This window comes from Pimephales promelas, chromosome 16 (genome assembly GCF_988280905.1).
Source record: "Pimephales promelas chromosome 16, fPimPro1.hap1.1, whole genome shotgun sequence".
Taxonomy (NCBI): domain Eukaryota; kingdom Metazoa; phylum Chordata; class Actinopteri; order Cypriniformes; family Leuciscidae; genus Pimephales; species Pimephales promelas.
The window spans coordinates 20,923,994-20,951,967 of NC_142784.1; the positions used below are offsets into that span (position 1 = coordinate 20,923,994).

General features: G+C 36.5%; 1 protein-coding gene across 3 annotated transcripts; it reads left to right on the top strand.

Moving 5' to 3' along the window:
- The first annotated feature begins 1,974 nt into the window (after positions 1 to 1,974).
- Positions 1,975 to 27,756, top strand: kiaa0753 (KIAA0753 ortholog). 3 transcript variants are annotated; one of them, XM_039671224.2, is made up of 17 exons: positions 1,975 to 2,367; positions 2,590 to 3,121; positions 3,200 to 3,303; positions 3,808 to 3,870; positions 3,996 to 4,217; positions 4,299 to 4,491; positions 5,855 to 6,024; positions 6,745 to 6,878; positions 6,971 to 7,111; positions 7,290 to 7,379; positions 8,124 to 8,211; positions 8,479 to 8,532; positions 8,684 to 8,854; positions 9,334 to 9,409; positions 9,621 to 9,741; positions 19,778 to 19,999; positions 26,367 to 27,756. In XM_039671224.2, exons 1-17 carry the CDS (start codon positions 2,251 to 2,253, stop codon positions 26,503 to 26,505), a joined length of 2,637 nt encoding a protein of 878 aa, XP_039527158.2. In that variant the 5' UTR covers positions 1,975 to 2,250; the 3' UTR covers positions 26,506 to 27,756. The 3 variants fall into 3 exon arrangements, with proteins under 3 accessions (XP_039527158.2, XP_039527161.2, XP_039527159.2); XM_039671227.2 differs by having other exon boundaries at positions 5,855 to 6,018; positions 6,748 to 6,878; XM_039671225.2 differs by having other exon boundaries at positions 1,976 to 2,367; positions 6,748 to 6,878.
- Positions 27,757 to 27,974: the final 218 nt, after the last annotated feature.

Genomic DNA, 27,974 nt, shown 5'->3' on the forward strand with positions numbered 1-27,974 from the left:
TATTGAAACGTGTAGGCTATGTCTTTTAGAACTACATTTAACAACACACTAAATTTACACTTTAACAGCTAAATATCATTATAAAATATTAGTTATGTTAAAACTAAGCACCTTAGCACCTGCAGATTTTTATTTATTTATTTATTATTATTATTATTATTAATTTTTTTTTTGTAGCAGAACACTTCTGTATTCATTGTTTTCCTTTTTTATATTTTGGAATATAAACCTTTATTTATGGATGTTAATGTTTGTATTATTCCATCTGTATTATACTATCCCATATGGATTTTTATTTATTTTATTTTTTTACCATCCAGGAAATCTGGGCTGCTTACTTTTTTAAATAATGTCTACGGATATTTCACTTGGTTTCATTTGTTGTTTTGTGTTTTTCACTAGTCAAATCAATACCTTTGTGAACTGCACTACTAAACCAAAGTCACCAGAATTATTATTTTACCTGCTTTGATTGTAAAAGTTGAATGAGAAAAGGTACGTTGAGATCTGCTGCATTTGAGTGTTTATAGTTAAAAGTTTATAAATGACTGGCTCTCAGATTAACAACTTTTATCTCCCTGCAGTTAAAAGTCTATATAGGTATATATATATAGCACATCGTGCAATTAAATAGCAGTTTTATGTGTATTGATGAGCAATAACAAAGGTTATTGTTACAAACCAATGTTATATCCATCTAAGCTTTCTGTAATGCAGTAATCATTATGACTTAATTGTGCTCTGTTTCTCCTAATTAGATCTGATGGGGATGTAATGATGCCAGCAAGACAGGACTGTATTTTAACACACAGTAAATCATAAATGGATTTATTATCTTCTTACTCATGCCTCTACCCATTGTTAGTCTATGTCAGTGTATCTTAGGTCTGTGTGTGCTTGATGAGTGAATACTGGAGACACTGTGTCTCTTCACTTGCTCAATAATTAAACTGAACTGAAAGTTGTCAAGTCACATTTGATCTCCCTCCGTTTCTTACTTCCAGCAGATGTATTGTGATGAGGCTAAATACAGACTTGTAAAATTGGCCAGATATCACATGCTTTCAACACAACAACTGCCAGTTGCAGCAAACTAACATTGGACATGTTTACATTTCAGTAAACATGCAAGGGTGTTTTTTGATTCTATTCGGAAATATTGTTGCTATTGTTACTTTGCATGTGAGTAATTTTGGACTGTAATCTTTTTCTCACAATTTTAATAGTTGGTCAATCTGACTTATAGCATTACCACAAAAGTTTAGATCTGTTTAACTCTTTTTTTGCAAAATTATACATTGTCGATGTACATCATCATGACATAATTTTCATTTTTGGGATGAACTATCCCTTTAATGGACTCCCACTTTTAATTAAAATTAAAAGTTTTTTTTTTTTCAGTGTCATCTGATTTTTTTTTTTACTTTATTATTATTATTTAAATATCAAGATTTACAGACAAACATGGCTGCCTTCCTTTTCTTCAGAATAGGATACCAAGAAAATATAGCCTGAGGGAGGTCTTAATATAACAGGAATATAGGCTAAATGTAGTCTTAGTACATAAGGATAATTTATAAGGAAAAATAAACATTTAAATAAATAAACGGTAAGGAATTATAATATAACATAACATGACATAACATAAATTCAGTCTTTGTTCATCCATTTATCTCAGTTGGGAAGTGTTCAGGGTATCATATATTTTTGTGCTTTAGGACCTTTCAAAATTTTTAAGGATTTTATATGCTGTTTAAATTCATTAAAAAAAAAAAAGATGATTTCACAATTCTACACTTATGAATGAAGAATTTAACTAGACCTTATATTAAAAGTCTGTGTGTGTGTGTGTGTGTGTGTGTGTGTGTGTGTGTGTGTGTGTGTGTGTGTGTGTGTGTGTGTGAACGCATTGCGAGCTAGCAGTACCCAGACCGGCAGGGGGCGACAACAAGCCCGAACTCAATTATAACAGCAGCTGACAAACAATCACGAAGAAGTGTAATGTTGTCATGGCGGTGTTTTAAACTGCCGGACACTTCAACTATTGAGCTTAGTGGCTGTTTAACAACTGGCTGTCATGTTAAAACATATTACCACTGATTTACTTGTCCATTTATTGAGTTTTCGTGTGATAAACCAATCTCTTTTTTTTGTAATCGATCGGAAGAGTCAATAGTTGCTCTGTAAAGGATTACTCAAGCGGGATTTATTATATTCATCAAGACAGCTCATAAATAAGATTTTATCAGGATGATTTCCGATTTCCAAAGGGGAAATGCCATGACCATTGGTGAAATGGGTCCAGTAAACCGTGAATGGATTAAAAAAGGCTCCCCTGTGTCTCAAATGGCTGGTCTGCAAACACAGGTAACGTTACTGTAGTGTAAGAACACACACACACACACACACACACACACACACACACACACACACACACACATATATATATATATATATATATATGTGTGTGTGTGTGTGTGTGTGTGTGTGTGTGTGTGTGTGTGTGTGTGTTGTTACACGCTGTATTCTTATGCAAACTTGAACAAGCTTCTCCTTGATTCTCATTGGTTCTGATTCTTCTGATCACAGCTTCAGTTCAATAACACAATGGCACCCAGTGTTCTTAACCGAGCCACCGGTGTAGGACCCCCTTCTCCCATCGTGATAGAGAAACTTGTACCCCGTCTGGAGAGGCAGGATGGTATGGAGAGCTGCAGCAGCTCCTTACACCTCTCAGTCCTCTCAGAAGAGCGCCTGCAGGCTGCCGTCAAACTCGCCAGGAGAGATCTGCGCAGGAAACGACAGGAATCCATCAGCCGTTCCTCACTTGAACCTGCAGAGAGATCCCAGATTATCAGCCTTGAAAGAAGCAACACCGATTACAGTCCTCATGTGATCTACCCCAAGATATCAGGTCCAAAGAAGCAAATAAAAAACGGGGATAAGGTGCTTGCTTATACTCCTCAGAATCCCAACAGGCAACTTAAACAGGGCCCGACACCCACGCAAGACTTTGATCAGAGAGTCAACAGCAGTGAACCTCAGCTCAGCCAGGAGATCCGTAAATTACAGAAGGAACTGAACACATATGTTCAAAGGATAGAGCAGTTGGTTAATAAAGGTGTTCTTATTATTCCTAGTCACCCAAATAATATTTTTTTTTCGCTTTTAAAGAGGCTTGCATGTGGGTTTTCTGTAGGACATGTGGAGGTTCTGGAGCCCGATGAGAAGCACAGGATGGAGATCCGGCGGCAGGAGCAGGCAGCCCGTTCCGCACGTATCATCTATGTGTTACAACAGCAGGTCTGTAAGCACTGCAATTCATATACACAATGGCGGCAGAGTAATATGAAGTATTTAAGAGTACTAAAGAGGAACTTAAGCTGTCTTTTCACCACCTTTGATATTTGTGTGTGTATGATCGTCGCGTTTCAAGTGACAGACGCACAGAACTTTTTTAAATTGGGAATGAAGCATCCTTTACTCTCTGCTTATTAAAGGGATACTCCACCGTTTTTTTCCTATTAAACCATGTTATTCCCTTAACTAAGACGAGTTGATGCATACCTCTCTCGTCAGAATACATCACATCCGTCGCATACCGTTTAGTGGCAAAATTCAAACATTTCAAAGCACCTGATGCTCAAGTTGCATTTGAAAATTCTGCAATAAGTGTATCGACGACAAACCACGCTGCTCCTGTGCTACTCTCCTTTGGAAATGAATCACTTCTGCTCTGTCATTTATCAGAGAGAAAAATGAGGTTTTAGAGATTCACTACGGGACTGTTTTGTTTCTCTTTTCAAGATTAAAGAGATACAGGAGGATCTAGACAAGCTGCGTTCCCAGAATGTCAAACACACCCAAAAGGTACCAAAGTTTATTTTACCCAACAAATCAATATCAAAAAGGTTTAATTTTCATTTTAGCTTGCTTTTGAAATGCATGAATGAGACATTCAGGGTCTTTAAATGTTTCTCTGCTTGTCTTCTCAGTCCAAGGCAATGGACAGACTGGCTGCTGCTCACCGGGGAGCTGTAAGAGCCATGCAGGTTTTTATCAACCAGCTGTCAGACCCTACAGAGAGCAGAGTGCCCACCCACTGCAAAGAGCTGGGCCAGCTGATTCGCCAGCTCTCTCTCTGCTCAGCCAAAGTACAGGCGGGACAAGGATCTGCCGTACCAGAGACAGCCCTCGACATCCTGCAGAAATTAGAGGTGATTAATTAAATACATACTAAATGCAAAAATGTATTTTTAAAAAAATTATTTAATTCTTATTTGTGTTTGATTCCTCAGACTCTTGACTCTGCACTGAGTAAGCAGAAGGCACCCAGGAAAAGAGATGTAGATTTGCAGATAGTCAACCCAGTGGAAAAGACTTCCAGCCGGGTCAGGGCCCGCAGCAAGTCCCCTCCTCGTCCTGCCAGAGACCCAACTGAGAGGACCTCACGAAGACCCCGAAAGTCAGCTGCTCCAAAAAAGCCTGGTGGTGAGTCATGATGACCAGTGGTGATGTTAATTTTGCAGAAAGCTTTTTGGTGTCTTATCTGTTAAGGGTTGCACAGACTAGTAGACTAGTCAACTTTAATGCTCTTCCATGAGACTTTAACCCCTAAAACGCGTCCCCGCGTTTCGTTCGTTTTTTTTTTTTTTTTTTTTTTTTTTTTTTTTTTTTTTTTACATAGCTGCAACATAGGCTTAAAATACTAGTTATTAATTACTCCACAAAAATCTTTCTAAAATGCGTCCGAAAAATGAACTGTAACTCATTAAATACTTGTCACAGAGACACGAAAGATTTCTCTTTATTAAGCTGAAATTCTCTTAAAGTAATTTATATTAAAAAGCAACTATTCTCAGTTGATGTAATCTAACCTTACCTCGTCTTGCTGCGCTATGAGGAATAATGCTGTCATAATAATCCTGGAAAAGTTACCTCGGGTACCTGTTTCATTTCGAGGAGGAGCACACGGATGCAGCTGATGTAAGTCATTTATTCTTAAAGGAGTAGTTCACTTAAAAAAAAAAACCTTTTGCTGATAATTTACTCACCCCCATGTCATCCAAGATATCCATGTCTTTCTTTGGTTTGATGAAAACATTCCAGGATTTTTCTCCATATAATGGACTTCAATGGTAACCAAACGGTTCAAGGTCCAAATGACACTTTCAGTGCAAACTGCAAACTGTTCAAAGGGCTTTAAACGATTCCAGACAATGAATGAGGGTCTTATCAAGTGAAACGATCGGTCATTAAATAACAAAGTTTAAGTTTTATAAGCTCAAATGGTCGCCTTGCTCTGTTCTGTGATGCGTGTTCGTGACTCTCCTGTTCAAACTCATTTATCAAAATGAACTAATCTTTTTTCGTGTCATTTGGTTCATTCAACGAACGAAACGAACGAATTGACTCGGAAAAAGATTTCTTTCCGTATCTGTATATAATGTGCAAAAATTATTTGAACACTTGAGCCGCACTTAAACTATATCAAATTTAATTTCCACACACTAAAAATAATAAAAAAAGAAAACGTCAAAACAATTGGCATCTATTTTTACCAATTTTAGAGCACAAACACGCGTCTTGGAAAAACTCTAGCAGCATTTTTATGCAGATGCAACTTTTTTTCTATATTTTGTCTGGGTTTTTTTGTATTCTTTTTGTAACATTTTTAAAAGGGTCTTTTTTATGTGACCAAACCATCTAAAATCTACAAATACTTTTCTGCGCCCCTGTATTTTGAAATAAAAACAATATTGAGTTATTTATTTGATGTGAAAATGATTTGTAGAATGAGTTTTGTTTCAGGGGATTGCAAAAGAAAATGTGACAGTTTTGTTAATGAATGCAGGCAGCAGACTGGCAGGGAAATCCCACAAGGCCTCACAGGCTTTGGTGAAGGAGCGCAATGAAGTTCTAAAGGCAGGGCTAGAGAACCTACTACATCATCAAAAACTACGAGAGGCTGAAGCACAGAAACCCAACAAAACTACCAGTGCCATCAACCCAGACCATGTTAAGGTTTATTTTTATTTTTTTTATTAATTCAGTGATGTTAGTTTTAGTCATAAAAGCATTTTACTACTATAATAATGTAGTACGTTTTTACTTTAATGTAATAAACTAACGTTCAAAAGTTTAGGGTTTGTATGTTGAAAAAACAATTCTTATGTTTATAAGGAGGCATTAAATTGGTCAAAAATACCAGTTAAACATTTCAATTATTACAAAAGCTTTATCTCAAATAAATGCTGTTCTTTTGAACATCAAATAATCCTGAATTTTTTTTTATCATGGTTTCCACAAAAATGTTAAGCATAACAGCTGTTTTAAACATTGATAATAATAATAGTAAATGATTCTTAAACACATCAAATCATCATAATAGTATGATTTCTGACTGGTCATGTGGCACTGAAGATTGGAGTAATGATGCTGAAAATTCAGCTTTACCATCACGGGAATAAATTACATTTTAAAATATATTAAAATAGAAAAGAGTTACTTAATAATTACTAATATTTCATAATATTACAGTTTTTTTACTGTATTTTTGATCCAATAAATGCACCCTCGATGAGCATAAGAGACTTCTTTCATAAACATTACAAAATTACCAACCCCAAACTTTTTAATGATAGTGTATGATTGTAGATCATGTTGATGATCTTGTTTTGGATGATTTTAGATTTCTTTAAAAATCTGATTAAAGTGATAAGACACACTATGCCTCAAATTAAGCAGGTGGCTCATCTTCGTGATGCCAGCTTCCAGCAGCCCACTGTCTCATCCCGACTAAGAGAAAACCAGGTACCCCAGAAAGAGCCCACTGTGCCTTGGATGCCAACTTCTCCTCACTCTCCGCCTCGCCCACGGTCAGTACATCCAACCCTCTTATTCATTACTTATTCAGACTTGACATGGTTGCACCTTTGTGTTCTACTCAAATGTATGTTTATAAACACAGGTGTAGTGCTGTGTCCAGCCGGCCAGAGCCCAGATGTCTGTTCTCACCTCAAAAGAGCCCTATAAAGCAGAAGCCACAGACCAATGCCAGTACGCAGCTCTTATCACATGATAGGAAACAAGCCCAAAATGAAGCCCTCAGGTATATATTGAACCCTCTTTCCAGATGTTTAAGAAATATATCTGGATTTTCCAAAGAAAAAAATGATTACCTGGCTCAGTTTATATAAACAATCATCACTCTGATCCTCAATTGTGAGATGCTTTAATGTTCGCTGTTGAGTATGTGACTGCTGTTGATGTTCATTGCTGTGCAATAGGCAAGCCTGGCTGGACCGGGTGACTGCAGACAGACTGAGAGAGCTGAATCGTCTGAGTAAAGAAGAGGCTGACCGCATTAACAAACTCTGGTACAACAACAGCAGCTGCTTCATTATTATACTTAACCTGTGGTTCAAAAACTGAATTCTTGTGCTCGTTTCATTTTAGTTAATTAAAAAGAGTTCATGCAATGCATTTCTTGAACATTTTGTCGCTAGATTTAAATAATTGCAATCAGAATGCAAGTTGACAATCATAGCAGCGTTGGGGCTATTTGAATACAGATCTGTGAGATATAAGCTCGCAATTGCGAGTTATAAAGTACAATTATGAGGGGAAAAAATGCTGACGAGTTTATATCTCACAATTCTGACTTTGTAACATGCAATTTTGAGGTTTTAGAGATTTAAAGTCACAATTGCGAGAAAAGGAGTCACAATTGTGAGATATAAAGTAAGAATTGCATGTTATAAATTGAGAATTGTAAAATATAACTCTCAAAATTACCTCTTATTTTTTTATTCTTTGGTGAAAACAAGCTTACATGCATTTGTGTAGTTAATTTAACGTAGTAAATGTACTACTCAAGTATGTATGGTATGCTAGAATATACTAGTATGCTAGAAAAAAGCATTAAGTATGTATTAAAAACTCTGCTCAGTCCTTTTCATGTTGTAGGCTAACTACTCTAGTAACTAGCATACTTTTTTTTCTCTCGAAAATTCTTAATTTAATTGCTTTGTAAAGTTTTCCTCAAATTTAATTGTTCATTGAACTTAAAATTTTTTGAGTGCATGTTATCATTGATGTGTATTAATATGTGGGCATTGTAGGACCAAAGTGGGCTCATCGACACAATGGGCTGAAAAAACTGAGCAGGACATTAAAGTGAGAATTCAGCCCTTGTTGGATCGAGCACAGGTAAACACATACATCCCCCCCAACCAAAAAAAAACCAAAAAAAAAAATAAATAAATAAATAAAATTACGGACAAAGTGAGTCTATGTGCTGGAGATTTAATCTCTTGCAAGACTGAGTGTACCATTGGACTGTTTTTCTACAATAATTATATGTTCTTCCCCTCGAACAGCCCAGCTGTTGTGCATGTGTGTCGACATTGATGTAAATAGACAGTAATTTCTTTCTGTTCCATTTCTTTTTTTTTTTTTCTCATACTTGTACAAAAGGTGGGTGAAGCAGGAAGTGGCACTCTCAGAGAGCAGCTGAAGGTTGCAGATAAGGTGAGAAACTCATTACTTTTCTAAAACGACTTACTTTGCATTCCTGGATGAGCACTGAGATTTTTCAATCCATTTTCAATTTACAAAAGTTCACATAAAAAAGAAAATGTGAGAATGTGACTACGTTGTGCTGTGTCGTAAATGCTGGCAGCCTGGGGGGAGGGCGGATGTTCTGAGTGACGCTCTTCTGGACGATCTTCTGGAGGACGCAGCTCAAGCTCTGTGGGTGACGGAGAGGCAGCAGGTGGCCGAGACTGATGCTGAGAGGAAGCTACAGGACCCCACATTAGAGAGCATGTTGCTGAGGATGGAGGAGATGGAGGTCAGTGTGTGGGAGATAAAGACCTAGATTATAAGATTTGTGAGTTTGGAGTTATGCCAATGTTCAGTCCATGATGTTATGTAATGGACTGAACTTGATGTTTATTTATTTATTATTATTATTATTATTATTATTATTATTATTATTATTATAATTATTAAAATGGTTTAATAATTGATTATTATTATAATTATTAAAAAGCAAAATGTTTATTTTAACAATTGTAATATGAAATTATTATAATTATTGTATAAAAAGAAATTATTAAAAACTTTTATAAATAATAATTTATGTTAGGTAATTGTTTTTAATTATGTTTGTGTTAGTAAAAACTTTATTGTTATTATTATTATTTATTTATTTTTTTTTACTGGGGAAAAACTTCATTTTGAAGAAGTCAAAAGATAATTTTGATTGGGTCAAAAAATAAACTGAAGTATTAAATCACCTTACACATTAAGCTTTGTTTTGTGACTCAGAGAGACCAGGAAGATGTGCGTCGACGCTTTGCTATGATCTCATACTCAGACCCTCTCATTTGGGAAAAAGGGACAGGTGAGGCACAGTACCAACACAGTCCATTTACATTCATCCCTGACAAAAGTAGTTATCAGTTGTCCTTGTGGGAGCATTAGAAGGTCAGTCTTTGCACCCCCCAGTTTTGTCCCCAGAGAGACAGACAAGTATGTGCTCTGCATTTTGTTTGGCTGGTATGACAGTGATATCCACCAGATGGCAGCTGTGTAACACATCTTGTGTGTTGCAGACGATCCGAGGAATATTTCTAGCTCCAGGCCAGCCTCTCCTCAACCAATCCGATTGACAAAACCAGTCCTGAATGCACCCGGCTCAGCCGACATCCTCCTGCAAAAGCCAGTGGAGACTGGGTGAGTGACTGTCAGCTAGTTTTAGAGTGCATTGGCTGCGTATATATGCCAGGAACATTTGGATCAGTCACAATTTAATCAGTCTTTACTTGAATTTGCAGAAGAACAGCACATTGACCAGAGTGTTGTTTTTGTTTTTTTTTTGCACTGTAATCTGCATCTGTCTGTTTAGGGAGAATTCAATAACAGCCACAAGAAAATCAAAATCTAAAATACAGTGGTGTAAATAAGTTTGGACACCCATGCTAAAGTTGCCTAAAAAGAGGAATAAAAAATCATCTTTTTGATATTGATCTTAATGCCTTAATTAGAAAAATTAGGAAAACTTCAACCTTTAAGGACACACATTTTCTTTGTGAATGAATAATGTATCATAAATAAATTAATGTTTTTCCTTAAAATACAGGGTGCATAAGTCAGGACACCCCTATGTTAAATTCCCATAGAGTCAGGCAGATTTTTATTTTTAAAAGCCAGTTATTTCATGGATCCAGGATAATATGCATCCTGATAAAGTTCCCTTGGCCTTTGGAATTAAAATAGACCCACATCATCACACACCTTCCACCACACCTAGAGATTGGCATGGGGTACTTTCCATAAGATCATCTTTCAATGCAAATCAAACCAGCTATTAGGCTAACTGAAGTAAAACCATGCCAATCTCAAGGCATGGTGAATGGTGTGTGATGATGTGGGGATATTTTAATTCCAAAGGCCAAGGGAACTTAATCAGGATGCATATTATCCTGGATCCATGAAATAACTGGCTTTTAAAAATAAAAATCTGCCTGACTCTATGGGAATTTAACATAGGGGTGTCCTGACTTATGCACCCTGTATTTTAAGGAAAAACATTTATTTATTTATGATGCATTATTCATTCACAAAGAATATTTGTGTCCTTAAAGGTTGGAGTTTTCCTCATTTTTCTAATTAAGGCATTAAGATCAATATCCAAAAGATGATTTTTTATTCCTCTTTTTAGGCAACTTTAGCATGGGTGTCCGAACTTATTCACACCACTGTATATGCTGGTGAAAACTCTCTCTCCCTCCATCTCCTCCTTCTGTAGTTCTGCCAAGAGAGAGCGGGAGCCTCGCTTCTTTCTGCCCAAAGCTTTTGGCAGCAGCTGTGGGTCAGTAAATGAATGAGGAAAATAAAAGAATAAAAAGGGACAGTCTTGAGAGTGTTAGAGTTGTCTAAAGCAAGAGAGATGGAAAATTTAGTGGAACAGGTTCAATAGATACATTAGAAGATTAGAATGCTTTCTCCTCGTCGGCTTCAGCTCACAGCGAGGCCCTTCAGCTCTGTGGACGCAGTGCAAACATTCAGCCTCCTCTTTCTTTTTCTCTCTCAACATAGGAGCACAATGTCTAAACAAACTTCAAAGCATCATCTCGTGTCTAATCTCAGGGTATTACTGCAGTGTCTACAAGCCTTCCAAGTGTGTATTCTGTCTGCTACATTCTGACAGTATATACTGTATTTCATGTGCTGCTTTTCACTGTGTTTTACAAAATGACAAAATGTCACATTTCTGTCACTGAATGACTATTGAATATTAATTGGTAGATGTAATGTCTTTATTGGTATGTGGTAGAACTAATAAGTAGTCTTTTATCTATCGACTTAAATGATATTTTCCACAGAAAATTATTATACAATCTAGCAAAAGAGCTTCTACATGTGAATATTATAAACAAAATATATTACATTTTATAATTTATAATATATATTACATGTAAGTTTACATGTAGAAATAATACACATTACAATAATAAATAACGGGGTTCAATAGTTTTATGCCATTTATGTTCTTAGGGTTTATGTGGACCTGAAATGTACAGCTGACACCATGAAATATTCACAAAAAAGAATATGCTAAAACATGAGAAACGAAAGCTTGAACAATAACACTTGATACACAATAAGCATGCTTACACACACACACACAAACAAAAGTAAAAGTGGCAATGGTCACTTCAATCATTTTGGCATCCCGTCGCGGACGTCAATCGAAATGTCGAGTTTTAAAAACATTTTATTTAGGGGGATTATTTTTGACAATCAGACTCTAGATAATCTTTCTGCGCTGGTTGGTACCGATCCAGCGAAAAACCTAGGACTAGTTATAAATTGACTAGTTATAAATTGACACTTGAGCCTACTACAAACTGTCTAGGGGCTATGAGCAATTGCATACTTTTGATCGCTGTAGCGCCAACATCAGGCTGATTGGGGCAAGCCTTGGTCCTAGGTGACTTTGTGGACGGGGTGGGCACTACCATCCCTCAAAGTTTCAAGTCTCTACGGCTTACTGTTTGGTCTGCCCGATCATTTTTAGGGGAGGATGCTAATCCTTGGAAATGCTAAATATTACGATAGATAGATAGATAGATAGATAGATAGATAGATAGATAGATAGATAGATAGATAGATAGATAGATAGATAGATAGATAGATAGATAGATAGATAGATAGATAGATAGATAGATAGATAGATAGATAGATAGATAGATAGATATGGCTGCCTACTGTTGCTGTCTGTCTGTTGTCATACATACAGTGTTGCATTGTTGGGCATTTGTTCACTTGTCTCAGATCAGTGAGCATCATGCTTCACTGACTGTCTTTGTCCCCCCCCCCCTAAAAAAAGCAGCAACTTCAATCTGGAACCGGCACAGATAGAGGACAAGGCACTGTAGTCCTTTTATAGTAATATTTGTGTTACCATACCTCTGCATGTAAACAGTCAATTAATATCCCTGATGGTAACCATAAGGACTGAGTAGGCCCACTTGGAGATTTGTTTACTCCCCATATTCCAGTGCACTCACTGCATGGGCTATGGGTACTCTCCACTGCCCTGATCTGAACCTTTGTTTGGATTTATTTATCCTTGGCTAGTCACTTTATGCTGTCAGAAAACACTGGCTCTGAAATGTCACTGCACTAGGAGGCTATTCTTCAGTCTCTCTTTTGTCTGTGTTTAAACATGAGCAATGACTGTAACCTTGATGCAGGGATCAATGGTCTATCACTTATACAGTAGAGAAATCACATTAGATTATTATTTTTGGGGTCGGTAACATTTTGTAATGTTTTCGAAAGAAGCCTGCCTTTATTTGATAAAATAAACAGTAAAAACAGTTTGTGAAATATGTTTGTGCAATTTTATATGTAATTTATTCCTTGTGATTGCAAAGGCAAGGCAAGGCAAGTTTATTTATAGCACATTTCATACACAGTGGCAATTCAAAGTGCTTTACATGGAAGAAATTAAAATAATCAAAAGAAATCAGAACAATTAAAACAGTTTAGAATAAAAAAATCATAATAATAAAAATAAAATACAGTAAATAATTAAAACAATTTAGAATAAAAAATAAAATGAAGTACAGTAACAGTCGGACGAACAGTGGCACAGTGCTCATTCAGTAAACACAATCAATATAAATAAAAACAGTTAAGAGTAAAAATAAAATAAAATAAAGCAATACCCCTATCTGAGATGGAAAAAGCTGAATTTTCAGCATCATTACTCCAGTTTTCAGTGTCGCATGATCCTTCAGAAATTCTAATATGCAAAATAATTAATACACTACATGAAAGTGTTTTGTATGGAAAAAGTTAGTACACCTTTTATTTGATCAGTTAGATACAATGAAGTGCAAATTAGTTGAACCACATTAAAAAGTAAGGCCTACGCTTTGTTTTCTTAATAGGGTGCACTAACTTTTACCCACAGCGTTGTAGTTAGTAAGTAATAATAGCAGTTGCTTGTATCCAAAGCAACGAACTTACTTGCTATCACCTTACTTTAAAGGACAAAATCTTGACATCACTTTGGGATCCTTGTCTTGTTGTCAGCTGGCCAGTGAAATGCAATATTTTATTTCTTTAACTTAGGAAATGACTGTCATCAAAAGCTTTTTGCAACTTATTCTTGACTAATCCATCCAAAAGAAGTGTCCATATCTGCATTCATCCTGCTTGCACAGTTTAATGACAACTTGGCAACCGCTATTCGTTTAAAAAACACACAAATGGACATTACACTCTTGATCAGAAAGTTGGTCAATCTGTCTCTTACTGTCATTTATTCTTCTGGCCTCCATCGTTAATTCTCTCCTGATGTTACCGTTTTATATATTAGAATCAACCTAATAGTTCAATCAAACTCATTGAGCATTTTATATCCTTTTTGCAGCTTATTTACATCAGAATGGACGATTATTGGGCGAATGTGGCCAAGAAAGATACAACTCGTGGAAAATGAATTATTCAAAGAATTATGGTAATTACTCGGCTTTTAGTACAGCAACTAAAGGCCAAGGCCTTTATTCAGCCAAGGCCTTTAGTTGCAGAGGATTTATGATGAGAAACCAGTAAAATGTTATTTGTATATGAAATGTGTCACTAGAGGGGGCAACAACTGGGGGCTCTGGCGGTGTAGCACGTTCATGGGAAGTTAAAAGAGCGGATATAGGGGCTTGATGTTGATTAGCATGAAGAGCTTATTATTTGTTGTCTAATCTCCGATTACTTGTGAAGGCAACACACTGTTTGAAACGGAAACACTGTGAAGTTTGTAAATGATTGGGGATTTAGACTTGGATTCAGAAGGCTGCACATGGTTCATTTGTCACTGCTAGACTGGTTGCAAAGAAGCAATGTGTGTCCTGATAGAGAGCTGTCAGTGGCTTTGCTTTTTAGCTTTAGTTTTTATTATTGAGATATGATGAATATTCAGAGAACCACTTTGGCTTCAGAAAAGGAATGTTAGGGGACCTAGGGGAGAAGCTAAAAAGCTCTGCTGGAGCATAATCAATCCTCGTGGCAGATTTATAATGAAACGCATTAACGCAATACATGTGTTTGCGTCTCGTTTTTTCTCCCTCTGTGATTTGTTTGGATTTTTCACTCAGTGGATTGTAGAGTCAAGTGTCATTTGATGTATAGCGGTAAAAGCATCAAACAGACCAATCTGTGCTCTGAAATCATCACCAGCCACTCCTCTTCCATTCTAGTCCATTTTAGTGCGCTCTTTCAACATCAATAATTTCTGACAATACATGGAGACACAATACAAGTGAGGAAGTCTTCAATGTGGATTCTCATTCTCACCATTTTTTTTCTGAATGGCTAGGTTGATATTTCATTTTGACAAAATGGCATTTGAAACATTTTGCACTTCTTATCCGTGAGTAAAAGTGGGCGGCACACACAAGTGTTACAGGTAGTTGTAGAGGAAAGGAGAAGATCAGAGATGTAGCGAGTTACTACATTTTGGAAAATTTCTTTTATTGAACTACTTAAATGGCTTTTATTATTTTATACTTTTATTCAGACTGCAAGGACACATTAAATTGTTCAAAAGTGACAATACATACATTTATGTTACAAAAGATTTCTATTTCAAATAAATGCTGTTCATTTAAACTTTATATTCATCAAAGAACCATGAAAAAAAAACTCCCACAAAAATATAAAGCAGCACAACTGTTTTCAACAATGATAATAAATGTTTCTTGAGCACCAAATTGGAATGAATTTTGAAGGATCATGTGACCCTGAAGACTGCAGTGATGATGCTTAAAATTCAGCTTTGCCAGCACAGGAATAAATTACAATTTAAAATATATTGAAAAAGAAAATAGTTCTACAACCATAATTCAGGGTCAATTCTTTAACCTTCAAATGGTCTTCTTTTCCTGTTTACAATTCTGGGCTTCGGGGTCTATATGACCCCAACATTTGATAGAGTAATTGTACAAAAAATATACATTTTTAATCATACAAATAATATATCTTTTTTTTTTTTGTTTACTTCTCATCTATTCATTAATGCTGTGTTTTTGGAGATATAAAATACTTTTGTATCCATATACCACACAGTTCCTCAACTACACCATTAGCTTTAGCATTATGCTCTAGTACTAGGCCTTCATTTCTGTGTAAAAGTTTTCAGATTTATGCCGGATTTTTTTTTTTTTTTTTACACATGAAGAATATATATATATATATATATATATATATATATATATATATATAAGAAGAGTACAGATGCAAAAGCCTCTAAATGCCATTTGAAATTTTCTTCTTTAATGATGATTTTTATCAAACTTGTATATTTAAGTTCAGTAATTTCACTTAAATAACAATTAATAGGTAATTATCATTGCCATTTAAGTGAAATCACGGAACTGAAATATACAAGCTTGATAAAAATTATCATTCTAGAAGAAAATTTCAAATGGCACTTAGAGGCTTTTGCATCTGAACTCTTCATATATATATATATATATATATATATAGAGAGAGATATTTTACCTTCAGAACAACCGAATCAAGCCCAGTTTTTTTGTTTGTGTATAGATAGATAATGTATGAAAAGTCACAAAATCTTATTCCACTGAGATGAAGGGAACCTTTTTTTTTTGTTAAGTAAAAGTCGATTGGGGTCATATAGACGCCATGACCCGACTGAGGGCTACAAACAAAACTTATAATCTTATACAAATTTGCTGACTTGATTTGTCTTGTTTTAATTGATCTTGGATGTTTTGCAGTAGAGTGCTATTAAATCTTACACTCTGCAACAGACTCTCACTGAATGAGGTTTTCTAAAGCAGAAGTGTCAGGAACAGGAGTCATAAAGGATTGATATAAGTGGTGATATCTTATAATGCTGCTTATGTGTTTGCATCCGCATAAAGAAGTTATGGGTGTTGGAGGTCTTAACAATAAAGTGACCAACACATCTAATGCCCGTTTCACACCTACTCCGTTTGCAATGCGTAACTGATCCATAGGCCTATAATTCCATGCATTACTTCTACATATTAAGTTGCTCAAGCAAGTGGTCAAATATTTAGCCATGTACTTGTATTAAAATCGCAAACATTTTAAAATGAAAACTTAAAATTGACAAAAACAGCCGACTCATGACTTCTCTTTTGCATTTAAATTTTACTACAATAAATCTTGCATGTCACAAAGAACTTGTTTTTCCACCTCCACGAATGAAACAAGTGTCGTTCATTATGTCATTGTTGAGGTAAATGGTAGTTTTCCTTGCTTAACCCTGGTCTTAAAGTAAAAATATGAAAAGTAGTATTTAATTAAATACATTCATGGTGTGATTACTACATTTTATTGAATTAAATGCATTTATGGTGAAACTACTACATTTTCAGGTCAATCTGTGTTCATTTTGACCACGAACCGTGCGCTGTCACTTTAATTCAGCGTTTGCAGCCCAGCAAAAATAAACAATCTCTGCACTGCTGTATACGCACCGCAACTGGAACGGATCAATGGACTGTATCCGCGTGCAGTGTGACAGCTCTAACCTGTTATTATGGGTACGGGGGAAAAAAATACACACTGCAAACGGAGTATGTGTGAAATGGACTTAAGAGAGTGTCTGATCCCCCACTTCTCATTCAAAGCTCAAAGAGATCAATGCAGAGCTCATGGTGAGGCTGCCTCTTTCAGTTTTGATCTTCATTTTCTGTTCTCTAACCTTTTAATTCATACCGCCATCTCTCTTTCTGTTCCCTCCATCTCTTTCTCCATCTAACCTTGTCTGGCTAATCTCCCTCTCTGGCTCCTTGACGGTAACCTTGCTGTTGGTTATGGCCCTCTCACTGGATGAAAACCACAAAACTGGAGCCCTTTAGCTTTATTGGTTTTGTTCTCTGGCTTCTGAATATTGATAGAGCGTTGGCCGTCCAGAATCTCATCCACTGACTTTTACACGTCTTATTTCTGTTTGCACTAGCTGCCTTTTTACCATTATATCACTCCCGTCTGAATCAGGTCAAAACGCTGTTCGTCTATGGTCTGCTGCTTTTCTGGTCCATTCTGTATTCCTTACTAGAACTTCAAAGCTATGTTTCGATCTCTTAAACCTTTGTCGGCCAAAAGCACAGAACGACATGCCTGCAATGTTACGTATGTATGTAAAATGTATAAATACAAGTTATTTAATATAAAATATAATCTATTATTAACATTTATACATGTATAAGGGACTTATTTATTTAGAATAATTTATTACACAATTTTGTGTTCTTAACTATACTGTACATTTGCAAATGAACAACTATTCTGAATGTTTTATTTTGTTTGTCAAAAGTGGATAATTTTTCATTGAAAGAACTCATTGATTTTCACAAAAGTAATTTACTTCTGAATCAATTTACACTGGTTGCACTCTTATAGAATAGAAATGGAAAATATACATTCTAGAAAATATACATCTGTAAATGTGTTTTTATTCATATTCTCTGTGAAGAGGTTCACTATGGTGCTTCACCCTCCTTTTTAACCTGCTAATTGGCCTTAAGGCAGGCTCTGGCACTCTGGAGAAGTGTAAAATTCACTATAACACTATAAATATTGTTTTATAGGTGTTAACTTCTACCAATTTGTTATTGGCTTCCTCATTGTTTATTAAGCGTCCCTATGAAGCAGTTCTCCTAACATCTCCCTTGCCTCGTGCTATCGGCCAAACACACTTGAACATGTTCACAAGTCAGCCCAGCATTGTGTCTGCTCGTATAAATCACATGTGGAGCTCTGACAGTTTTTTTCTTCTGACTTTGACTGCTGAAGCTTCTCTTGATCAGAGGAAAGGGAGAAATTTTGGTCATTATATTTTGGCTCACCACCATGCCTTGCCAGGCTTGTTTTGACAGAAGAAGCCTGGAAGCCTGTCCCCGTTTCACTGTGCATGTGCATGTTTGTTTTTTACATCTTACAGAACTGCATGTGCCTTCAGAACCTCGTATGACCTTTCTTGCTTGCATAACTTCAGAGCCAAATTAACACAAGGGACGCCTTCTAATTTGAATCCCTAAATTAAGCACTTACCTTGACCGTCCTTTCACCCGTTTTTTTGTTCACACTGTTCAGCTGCTCAAAGTTTGGCATTATTCTCCCAGCCGTAGTGAATTCCTCTCTTTTCTAGAGTACCACAGCCCGCTTGAAACGTTTGAGGTAGCTGTTAGCCAGAGCGGTATTCTATTAGCCGCACAAAGAGGTGCCTTGTGGGAACGGTAAAAGGGGAAGTGATTGTACAATAGCAGCGCCGGCCCCCATAATTTTCCATTTGAAAATAAATGGCCCTTGTGAGCTTTTGGAGGCCTTGCGATTTCAGTGTCTAGACTGAGCTTGCGTCCAATATTTTTATTAAAGGCAACCTAGAAGGGGAGTTGTTTCTTACTTCTGCTGCTAAATATGAAGGTGGAAAGTGTACTTCAGATGGTCTGATTAACACTAAGTGTACCAGTGTGGTCCAGATGAGACGGCTGGTGCGCTGAGCTCACATGGAAGTGACCTGAGGGAGGGGTAGAGATGTTTACACGAGTGCTTTTGATTCTAGATTTAGCACCACTTAAATCAAAATTGAATATTAATTTAGAGTATTAATTTGTTGTGGTTGTGTTTGTATCGCTTGTTAATTCCCTTAACAGTATGATCGTCTGAAGCATGAATAGATCTTACTTATGTTTCTATTTAGACATGATGATTTGATTGGAAATGTTTCTGTTTAACCACATTTTGAATAATTAAGATTTTTTAATGTTCCTTATCAGCATATTAGTAGAATTTCTGAAGGATCATGCGAAAGTGAAATGCCATCACAGTAATGCATTATATTTTACAATATATTCAAATAGAAATTTGATATTTATAATTGTAACAATATTTTACAGCAGTACTGTTTTTACTGTATTTTTGATCAAAAATGCAGCTTTGGTGAGCACACAGTTATTTATATATATATATATATATATATATATATATATATATATTCGGTCAAGTACTGTAATCGGATTGTTTAATACAGAATAAAAATGACAAACTGCTGTCTTTGGTGTAGCCTTTAGCTATGTGCATAAAAGACAAGAACAAGAAAACCTGAAAATAATTTCTATGGCTTTTGGATGCACACATTTGAAATATGACCTTTATGAAAGAGTGAGCAAAATGCATGGGGATTTCTTTTTTCTTCTGTTTACAGGGCTGCATCAGACACGTCGATGCTGGATGAGGAGTGTTTAACTCTAAATGACCCCAGGAATCCAGTCTCAGCTGGAGGGGAAAGCACACGAGGGACGTACCTTACTGTGCCGCCCAGCATGCAGAGGAGTATCCAGAAATACAGGGAGAACCATGATGCCTTCCTATGCCTGGTCTCACATGAGGCTCTGGGCAGCTTCAATCCCTGGGCAATAGCAGACAGGTTTGAATCTAATAATTTCTTTATTAATAACACATATCAATTAACACTAAAATGTGGAAAGAACTCAAATGAAAATGTAAGTAAATGGAAGTTTGTTTTTTTTCTTTTTCACACAAATTAAGATTACAGGGGCAGATTATTGATTAATAATTAGTTGCATAGCACGGTAGTATATTATAACCTCAAAACACCTTTTGCTATCGTGCATGGTTTCTAAACAATTTGACATATTTATGGCGTTCCTGACATCGTAAACTTACTCAGTAGCATGCCTAGCACATTATTGCACTTAGCTGCAATAAAAGAGCTAGAAGCAAGTTAAAATGGTATGGTTACTTCAGAAAATGATTTTTCTCACGTTTGCTTTTGTTAAAACAGTAGTTCACTTTAAAAAACCTTTTGCTGATAATTTACTCACCCCCATGTTATCCAAGATGTCCATGTCATTCATTCTTCAGTCGAAAAGAAATTAGGGTTTTTGATGAAAACATTCCAGGATTTTTCTCCATATAATGCACTTCAATGGGAACCAAATGGTTCAAGGTTTCAGTGCAAACTGCAAACTGTTCAAAGGGCTTTAAACCATTCCAGACGATGAATAAGGGTCTTATCAAGAGAAACGACCAGTCATTAAAAAAAACAAAAACAAAGTTTAAGTTTTATAAGCTCAAATGCTCACCTTGCTCTGTTCTGTGATGCGCGTTCGTGACTCTCCTGTTCGAACTCGTTTATCAAAATGAACGATTTTTTTTTTCGAGTCATTTGGTTCATTCAACGAACAAAATGAACGAATTGACTCAGAAAAAAGATTCGCTCATTTTGACGAACGAGTTCGAGCAGGAGAGTCACGAACGTGCATCACAGAACAGAGCAAGTCGAGCGTTTGAGCTTATGAAACTTAAACTTTGTTTTTTTTTTTTTTTTTAAATGAGCGATCGTTTCACTTGATAAGACCCTTATTCATCGTCTGGAATCGTTTAAAGCCCTTAAAACAGTTTGCAGTTTGCTCTGAAACTATCTTTTGGACCTTGAACCGTTTGGTTCCCAGTAAAGTGCATTATATGGAGTAAAATCCTGGAATGTTTTCATCAAAAACCTTAATTTCTTTTCGACTGAAGAAAGAAAGACATGGACATCTTGAATGGCATGGGGGTGAGTAAATTATCGGCAAAAGTTTTTTTTTAAAGTGAACTACTCCTTTAAAGGAACACTCCGACTTTTTGGGACTTTAGCCTATTCACCTTACCCCCCAGAGTTAGATAAGTCCATACATACCTTTTTCATCTCCGTGCGTGCTATAAGTCTGTTTGACGCACCCACCGCTAGCCTAGCTTAGCACAAAGACTCGATGTGACTGGTTGCAGCTTTCATACTGATCCAAATGAGTGGCAAAATAACGCAAACGTTTTCCTATTTACATGTTGTGATTTGTATAGTCACATAATGTACAAATAACAAAGTCAAATGAGACACAGACATCTTTTAACCGTATAAAACCTGGGAACTATTCTCTGAAGGCGAAGCACTGCTACTTTGACGGCGTAATAACCGCATCACCTGAGACACGCTGTGGTGAGGAGCGGAGAGTTCGCTCGGTGTTTGGGTAATAGAGTCAGCAATTTATAAATAGTAAAAGCGTAGTTTAGAGTCATGGGTTTTCGCTCTATTGTAAATAGCTGCGACTGTAAACAGGGGAGGTAACCATGTTTCACAGAATTCCAACTAAAAACGCTGACTGGATGAAGAAATGGCTAACTTACTCTGGATATTTATCCAAACACACCTAAGATTATCAAGGGACATTATGTTTGCTCGGTACATTTCAATGAGGACGACTATTTTGAAAAAATGGAATTTGCCACACGGACCATAATGTGCTGAAGGATACGGCCATCCCATCGATAGCACAGACAGGACAAGTGGATCACCTGCGGCTGAGGTAAGTGTTCCGTTATGTTTTTAGATGACCTACTGTAACAGTGCCATTAGCCAGATCTAATGTAACGTTAGTGACACTATTATATGATTAGGGTATGAATATGTTTTTATCTTGATGTGGTGCGGACGCGCTTGGGAAAAAAAAACGAGCGCGTTCACCGCGTTGAACTTGCACCCTGCGCGCGGCGCGCCTATAGCCTAAATTTGAAATAACCATGGAAATAACGAACTTGAGCGTGCAAAAGGGTACGATAGGCTGTGAGTTCATTGTGCAAAAACAATTTGTGCTATTACTTTCCCCTTATTCTATCCTATAGTAATGCAATACTGTATATTATATAGGCTACTGTTGAATACATTTGGTTCAGCTAATAAATTGCATTTAAAATATATTGATTCCTGTAATAATAATTATTTATTCATGTGATATTTATAAATCTGGGTGCGTTTTTGGTTGGAAATCAATGAAACATGGTACTGTATTACCTGGTCTCCCCTGTTTATTGTCACAGCTCATACAATAAAGCAAACACCCATGATAAACTATGCTTTTCTATCTAACGTTAGTAATTGCTGACTCTTTATTCCAACGCTGAGCGAAGCGAACTCTCTGCTCCTCGTCACGGTGCGTCTCAGGTGATTATCACTCTGCCCAAGTAGCAGTGCTTCCCCTTCAGAAGTATAGTATTTATTCGGTCAAAAGATGTCTGTGTCTCATATGGCCTTGATATTTGCACACTCTGTGACTATACAAACCACAACATGTAAATAGGAAAACGTTTGCGTTATTTTGTCACTCATTTGGATTAGTATGAAAGCTGCAACCATTCACATCCAGTCTTTGTGCTAAGCTAGGCTAGCGGTGGGTGCGTCAAACAGACTTATAGCACGCACGGAGATAAAAAAGGTATGTATGGACTTATCTAACTCTGGGGGGTAAGGTGAATAGGCTAAAGTCCCAAAAAGTCGGAGTGTTCCTTTAACACTATGGAATACTGGTTACTGGACATTTCATGTTTTAGTGTTGTGAAATCTGCTGCAAGAAATTAAATATTTTTCAGAAATTACACCACAGGCAGGTTTTTCAATGAGTCTGGGTTGGAAAGGAATCTTGCATTTGCCATTATCTGAATTTCAATGCGGTGACTTCAGGAAACAAGCTGAAGTGTGCATGTGTCCCATAGACATATAACCTAAATTAGCTCTTAATCATTGCACTGATATCTGCTACTTCCTATCATATTTTGTTTGTGCTTAAGACATGTTCCTGGATGTATAAACAGTAAAAGCTCAGCTCTTTTATATGCACTCAGTCAGATGAACAGCAGATTAATCATAAGCCTCAGTGTGTTTCCCACAGTGACACCGCTAGTAGGAGTTGAGATTGTTTGCAGCCTCTCGGCTATAATGATCCTCGCACACCATGATATTTTAAATGTAAATATTAGCTCTGTTTTTTGATGGGTGCTAATAGAGCGTGCTCCTGTGCAAACGAGCGTCTTTGTTGTTCCACTAGTGCTCCTGCACACCCACCTCAACATTAGCATACTTAACAGAATTTTTAAGTTGGTGCAATGCGGTGGATATTTATCAAGTCCTTCTAGTCTACAGAGAGCACACTTTTAACAGTGGTGGGAAGAGGAAGAAAAAAAACAGAATCTTATCCTAGAGCTGAGGTGTCATTTGTCAGCCATGGGCTGTGTGGGTGGCGAGAAGAATTGTTGGGAAAATAATTTAAGGAAGCAAGAAAGTGAGGAATCAAAGTGAAAATATTTCACTTGAAAAAAAAGCTATTGCATGGATACAATATGAAATTGAGGGTCTATTTTTTATTTTTATTTTTTGCAGAGGTCAGTGTTGCACCGTAGAGACTCTGAATGGTTATTATTCTAGAGAAATAGAGAAGATGTGAAATGTCACGGCAATTAGTGCTGCTGCTGGGAATGGGTGCGGGCACTTGTCAGTCTGCAGTGCATTGTGGGTAATAAGAGCCTTGAAGGCAGTCAAGGCCTTGAGTGAGCACAGACTGACTGGACTCTGGTTAGCTCTGCTCTTTATGCCAAGAAGTATTTGCCTCAAAGGAGGAATTTAGATGATCTTATCACTGTCCTAAAGACATAGACAGAAGGATTTTGTTATTTTGTTTCTGACACACTCTAAGAAAGGTTGAAGGCTGAAATGCATCCATTTTTTTGTACTGGATCAAGTGCCTTGGACTCTTTTCTAAAAGTATGGAAAGAAGTAACCATTTTTTTTTTACGTTGGGAGATCACAAAACAGTTTTATTGTATTATTAGACAAGTATTGTATTTATTAATATTTCTAATTTTAATATCTTTTTATTTTTAGATTTCATTTTTCTTTTTTGCAATTTTATGTGCTTTTGTCATGTTTATTAGTTGTTGTTGTTATTATTAATAATACTTAATTATCTAATTTAATTACAATATTTCTATGTCTTAAAAGTCACGATGAAACCGAAGTAGTGACATATCTTTTCCTAATTCCTATGTATTGTGATGTACTTCTGAGTGAAACGGATTTTCAAAAAGTAAAATTGTGGGGCAGGGACTTGGATCTATGCTTCAGTTGTTGATTGGATTTTGAGATATGGCAAATTAAATGATTGTAGAAGTTTGGATACCTCAACCGAGACGAGTCGTTTTTTACCTGAAGGTCCAGTTTAGTCAAAACATTGAGGTCAAACAAATATGCACAAATTAATAGTTCACAATAAGATTTATAACACACGTTTATACAATAGTAGATCAATAACAACACTGATGCTGAAAAATATGTTCATTCTGAATTAGGCAGTTATAATAACTAAGATTAAAGGGGAAGTACGTACTATTTGTTATGTTAAAATACATTATCTTAATCTTGTTTATTGTTTATTGACTACTATTAGTATCACATTAATTGGTTTATATCCCCCGAGAGTATAAACACCGAGCCCAGAGGCACCATTAAAACATTGAGCGTTCTGCTTAGATCTTTCAATCTCTTTGTATCTTAACCTACTGCATCCACCTTATTCTGCTCTTAATGTGCGCTGCCATGACGACGACTCCGGTTTGAATCTGGTCTATTTGCATTTGCCATGTGTTTCAGATTGTGTCACCCCCCACATAGCTAAACTAAATAAAATAAAAAAACATTCATCAAATGTAATCTTATCATTTTTTTTATTATTATTTATTTAATCACAGATAAAAACAAAAAAATTTTTTTTTTTAATTTCTTCTTAACTTCTAAAAAGGATTGCTGATGCATGACTGCACGATCTCCCTAATCCAGCAATATATGAACATCCGACAGTTTCTATTACCCCCGACTGCTGCAGAATAACCCAAGCAATAAGCTTAGGCTGGTTAGCCCTTTGACTCCTGTCTACCTCTGCTTTCAAAGATGCATAGTCTATATATTTCTCAGACCTGTGATGAGAGTAGGCTAAATTATACGGCGAGTTTCCATTTCAAGTCCATTTTGCGCCTCCGTCATGATGATCTATTTTCTACTATGTTTACTTCTTATTTATTAAAACCCAGCAATTGGTTGATGAAACATTGATTGAAATTAAGATATAATTAATAAAAAACGAAATTCACTTTAAAGAAAGGCTTTGTGGTTTGCCTTTAAAGTCGCTCTCAGAGCAGTCATGTCCGTAATGGAGAACTGTCACGTCTGTAACATTTTTTTTTCTCATAAATGCGAACACGAAAAATAAAATAAAAAGAATATTTTATGTTCTGTGGATGCCGACCCTTCTTCATCCAGTTAGTAGGCTATTACTTTTGTTTTGTGCAGTGTAATTCATAGAATCACTAAAAAAAAATTGCCACCTAAAAGTTAAATATTTGTTGTGTTATGTGTATTTCGCTCATATTAAATATAAAATGCATGTGTAGACTGATATTTTTCTAAAGTCATGCCATAAGAAAAGACATTCAGCTTACAGGTTACAGAAGAACAAGCCAAAATTCACTGCATTTAGATCTTTAAAAGACCAAACAGGTCATGAACACGCCAAAGCAAACTAGGTATTGCGATGCAACGTCTTACAATGGACTTTGATGTGTACAGATTTTAGACAGCCTCAAACAGAGTGTTAACCCGCTCAGCTGCTTACTCATGACACATAGCAATACAGCAAAAAATATTCTTAATATCTGGGATCTTTCATTGAAAGTAGCCTAGTTTTACCCATTGTGACATGCCTTCACGTGGCACCCGTAAGAGCTGTGTTTGTGATGTTTGTGTTGGGGAGGCCTTGGCGTGGGAAGGGGCTGTTTACTGGATTTTTGGGATTCGGCTTGGTGCTACTAGTGTCGCAGAAACTACAAAATTTGAGTGACCTATCCCTTTAAAGTAAACTGAGATGCAAGCGCTATGAGATTGTAACTCTCTTTTCCCTTGTTTCCCTCAGTCTGGCGGATGAGCTACTGGCCGAGGCACTGGCTGATGTGGCTGCAGAGTTCCAGGATGTTTGTGAAGAGTATGCGGAAGCTGTTTTCACGTCAGAGTTCCTCCAGCCTGTGCAGTCTCCCACTACATCCGTGTCATAGAAGCTTCCATAAACAACTTACAAGCAATGACATTTTAATGATTTTGTAATTGAAAATTGTAATATCCAGGTTTATATATTATATTTTTTCCATGAATTATGATTCAATGCTTTAAATATAGTACTTACCGGTTAGAGCTCATTATTTACTCAGACCGGCATTTTTTGCTGTAATGCGAAACCTTAGTGGGCGGTCTGACTTCTAAATGCAAACAGATGCTTTTTTTGCACACACGGCTAACAAATGTCACATCAATGTGTCATGCAACCTTTGTGCATTAGTCAATGCAGTAGTTAGTGGCTATTCAGCATAGCGAAAAGCTTTAAAAAAAACTCTACATTATTAATGCATTGGGAATTATACGATTTACACGGTTATGCATAAATACCTCACACTAGAGGATCACTCACTTCCTCTTGAATAAGCATTATTAGAGGCATTAATGCGATCCGCATCAGAACACAAACTTGTTGCTTTGTGAACTGATTTCACACACGCTAAAGCATATGTTTTGTTCATCTATGCTAATTATCTTACCCCTGTTGGCTGTGATCCCTAGTGTGATTTAATAGGTGAGGTATTTAGAGAATGTGTATCGTTTATGTGTCAAGGCGTGAGGGGAGAATGACCTCCAGTTGACTCCAGATGTTGGGCAGGTACAGTATGCTGGGAATGTCACCGGACAGGACACATAGTTACAAACATTTTGTCAATAGGGACCGTGTGCAGAAATGATACACGCCTACAGCTCTTAAATAACCAAGGCTATATAAATCAGAAAGTGTGTAGTTTTGTCACCTAAAATGAGGGTCTGTGTCTTTGTGTGGTTTTAAAAGTATCGGTTGTCCTTTTACGGTTTAATTCTAATGTAGTGAGCAGATTTTAGGGAACGTTTCTTAACCTGTCAAGCTGCAGTTTAAACCCCCCAGATGTGAGTCACAGGTTTCTTCCATTTCTGTTCAGCAACCTACTTAATTGGCAAAAGCAAATAGCACAACATAACTGCATTTGCCTGTAAATTCTAGGCTTTGTGCCATGAATTATTATGATGCTGTGACTACAGGGAAATAGTCAGCAGTTTGGCATGAACTTGTTCTTGGTTGTGTGTTTTTATTGCTTGTGAAAGACAACTGTTGAATTGTATTGTATTTATAATCACGATTTAATTTATGTTGGAAATATAGGTTCCTTTCAAGCTTCTCCCTGGCCTTGTACCCTGGGTGGAATTGCTTTTGAAAGAAAAAGTGGAAATTAATTGAATTATAGTTTTTTTTCGGCGTAATCAGTGTTATCTATCTTTCTGCTTGTTGGGTCTGCAGGCTATTTCTCTTCTGCTAATTTTACCAGAGAAACTCGTCAATGTATTTTTTGTCATTGGGGTTTCCTGCCTGCTGCAAATAGGCCAAGTCCTTTTGCTTTGCATTGGCTTTGCCTAGAATTGAAAAACTCCAGACTTCACCTCTATCAAT

What these genes read in the sequence shown, in the direction of transcription:
- kiaa0753 (XM_039671224.2), top strand. Translation starts at nt 2,251, where the DNA reads ATGATTTCCGATTTCCAAAGGGGAAATGCCATGACCATTGGTGAAATG. An exon ending in ACATCCTGCAGAAATTAGAG is followed by an intron (nt 4,218 to 4,298) that starts GTGATTAATTAA and finishes TTGATTCCTCAG; the next exon opens with ACTCTTGACTCTGCACTGAG. An exon ending in TGAGGATGGAGGAGATGGAG is followed by an intron (nt 8,855 to 9,333) that starts GTCAGTGTGTGG and finishes TTTGTGACTCAG; the next exon opens with AGAGACCAGGAAGATGTGCG.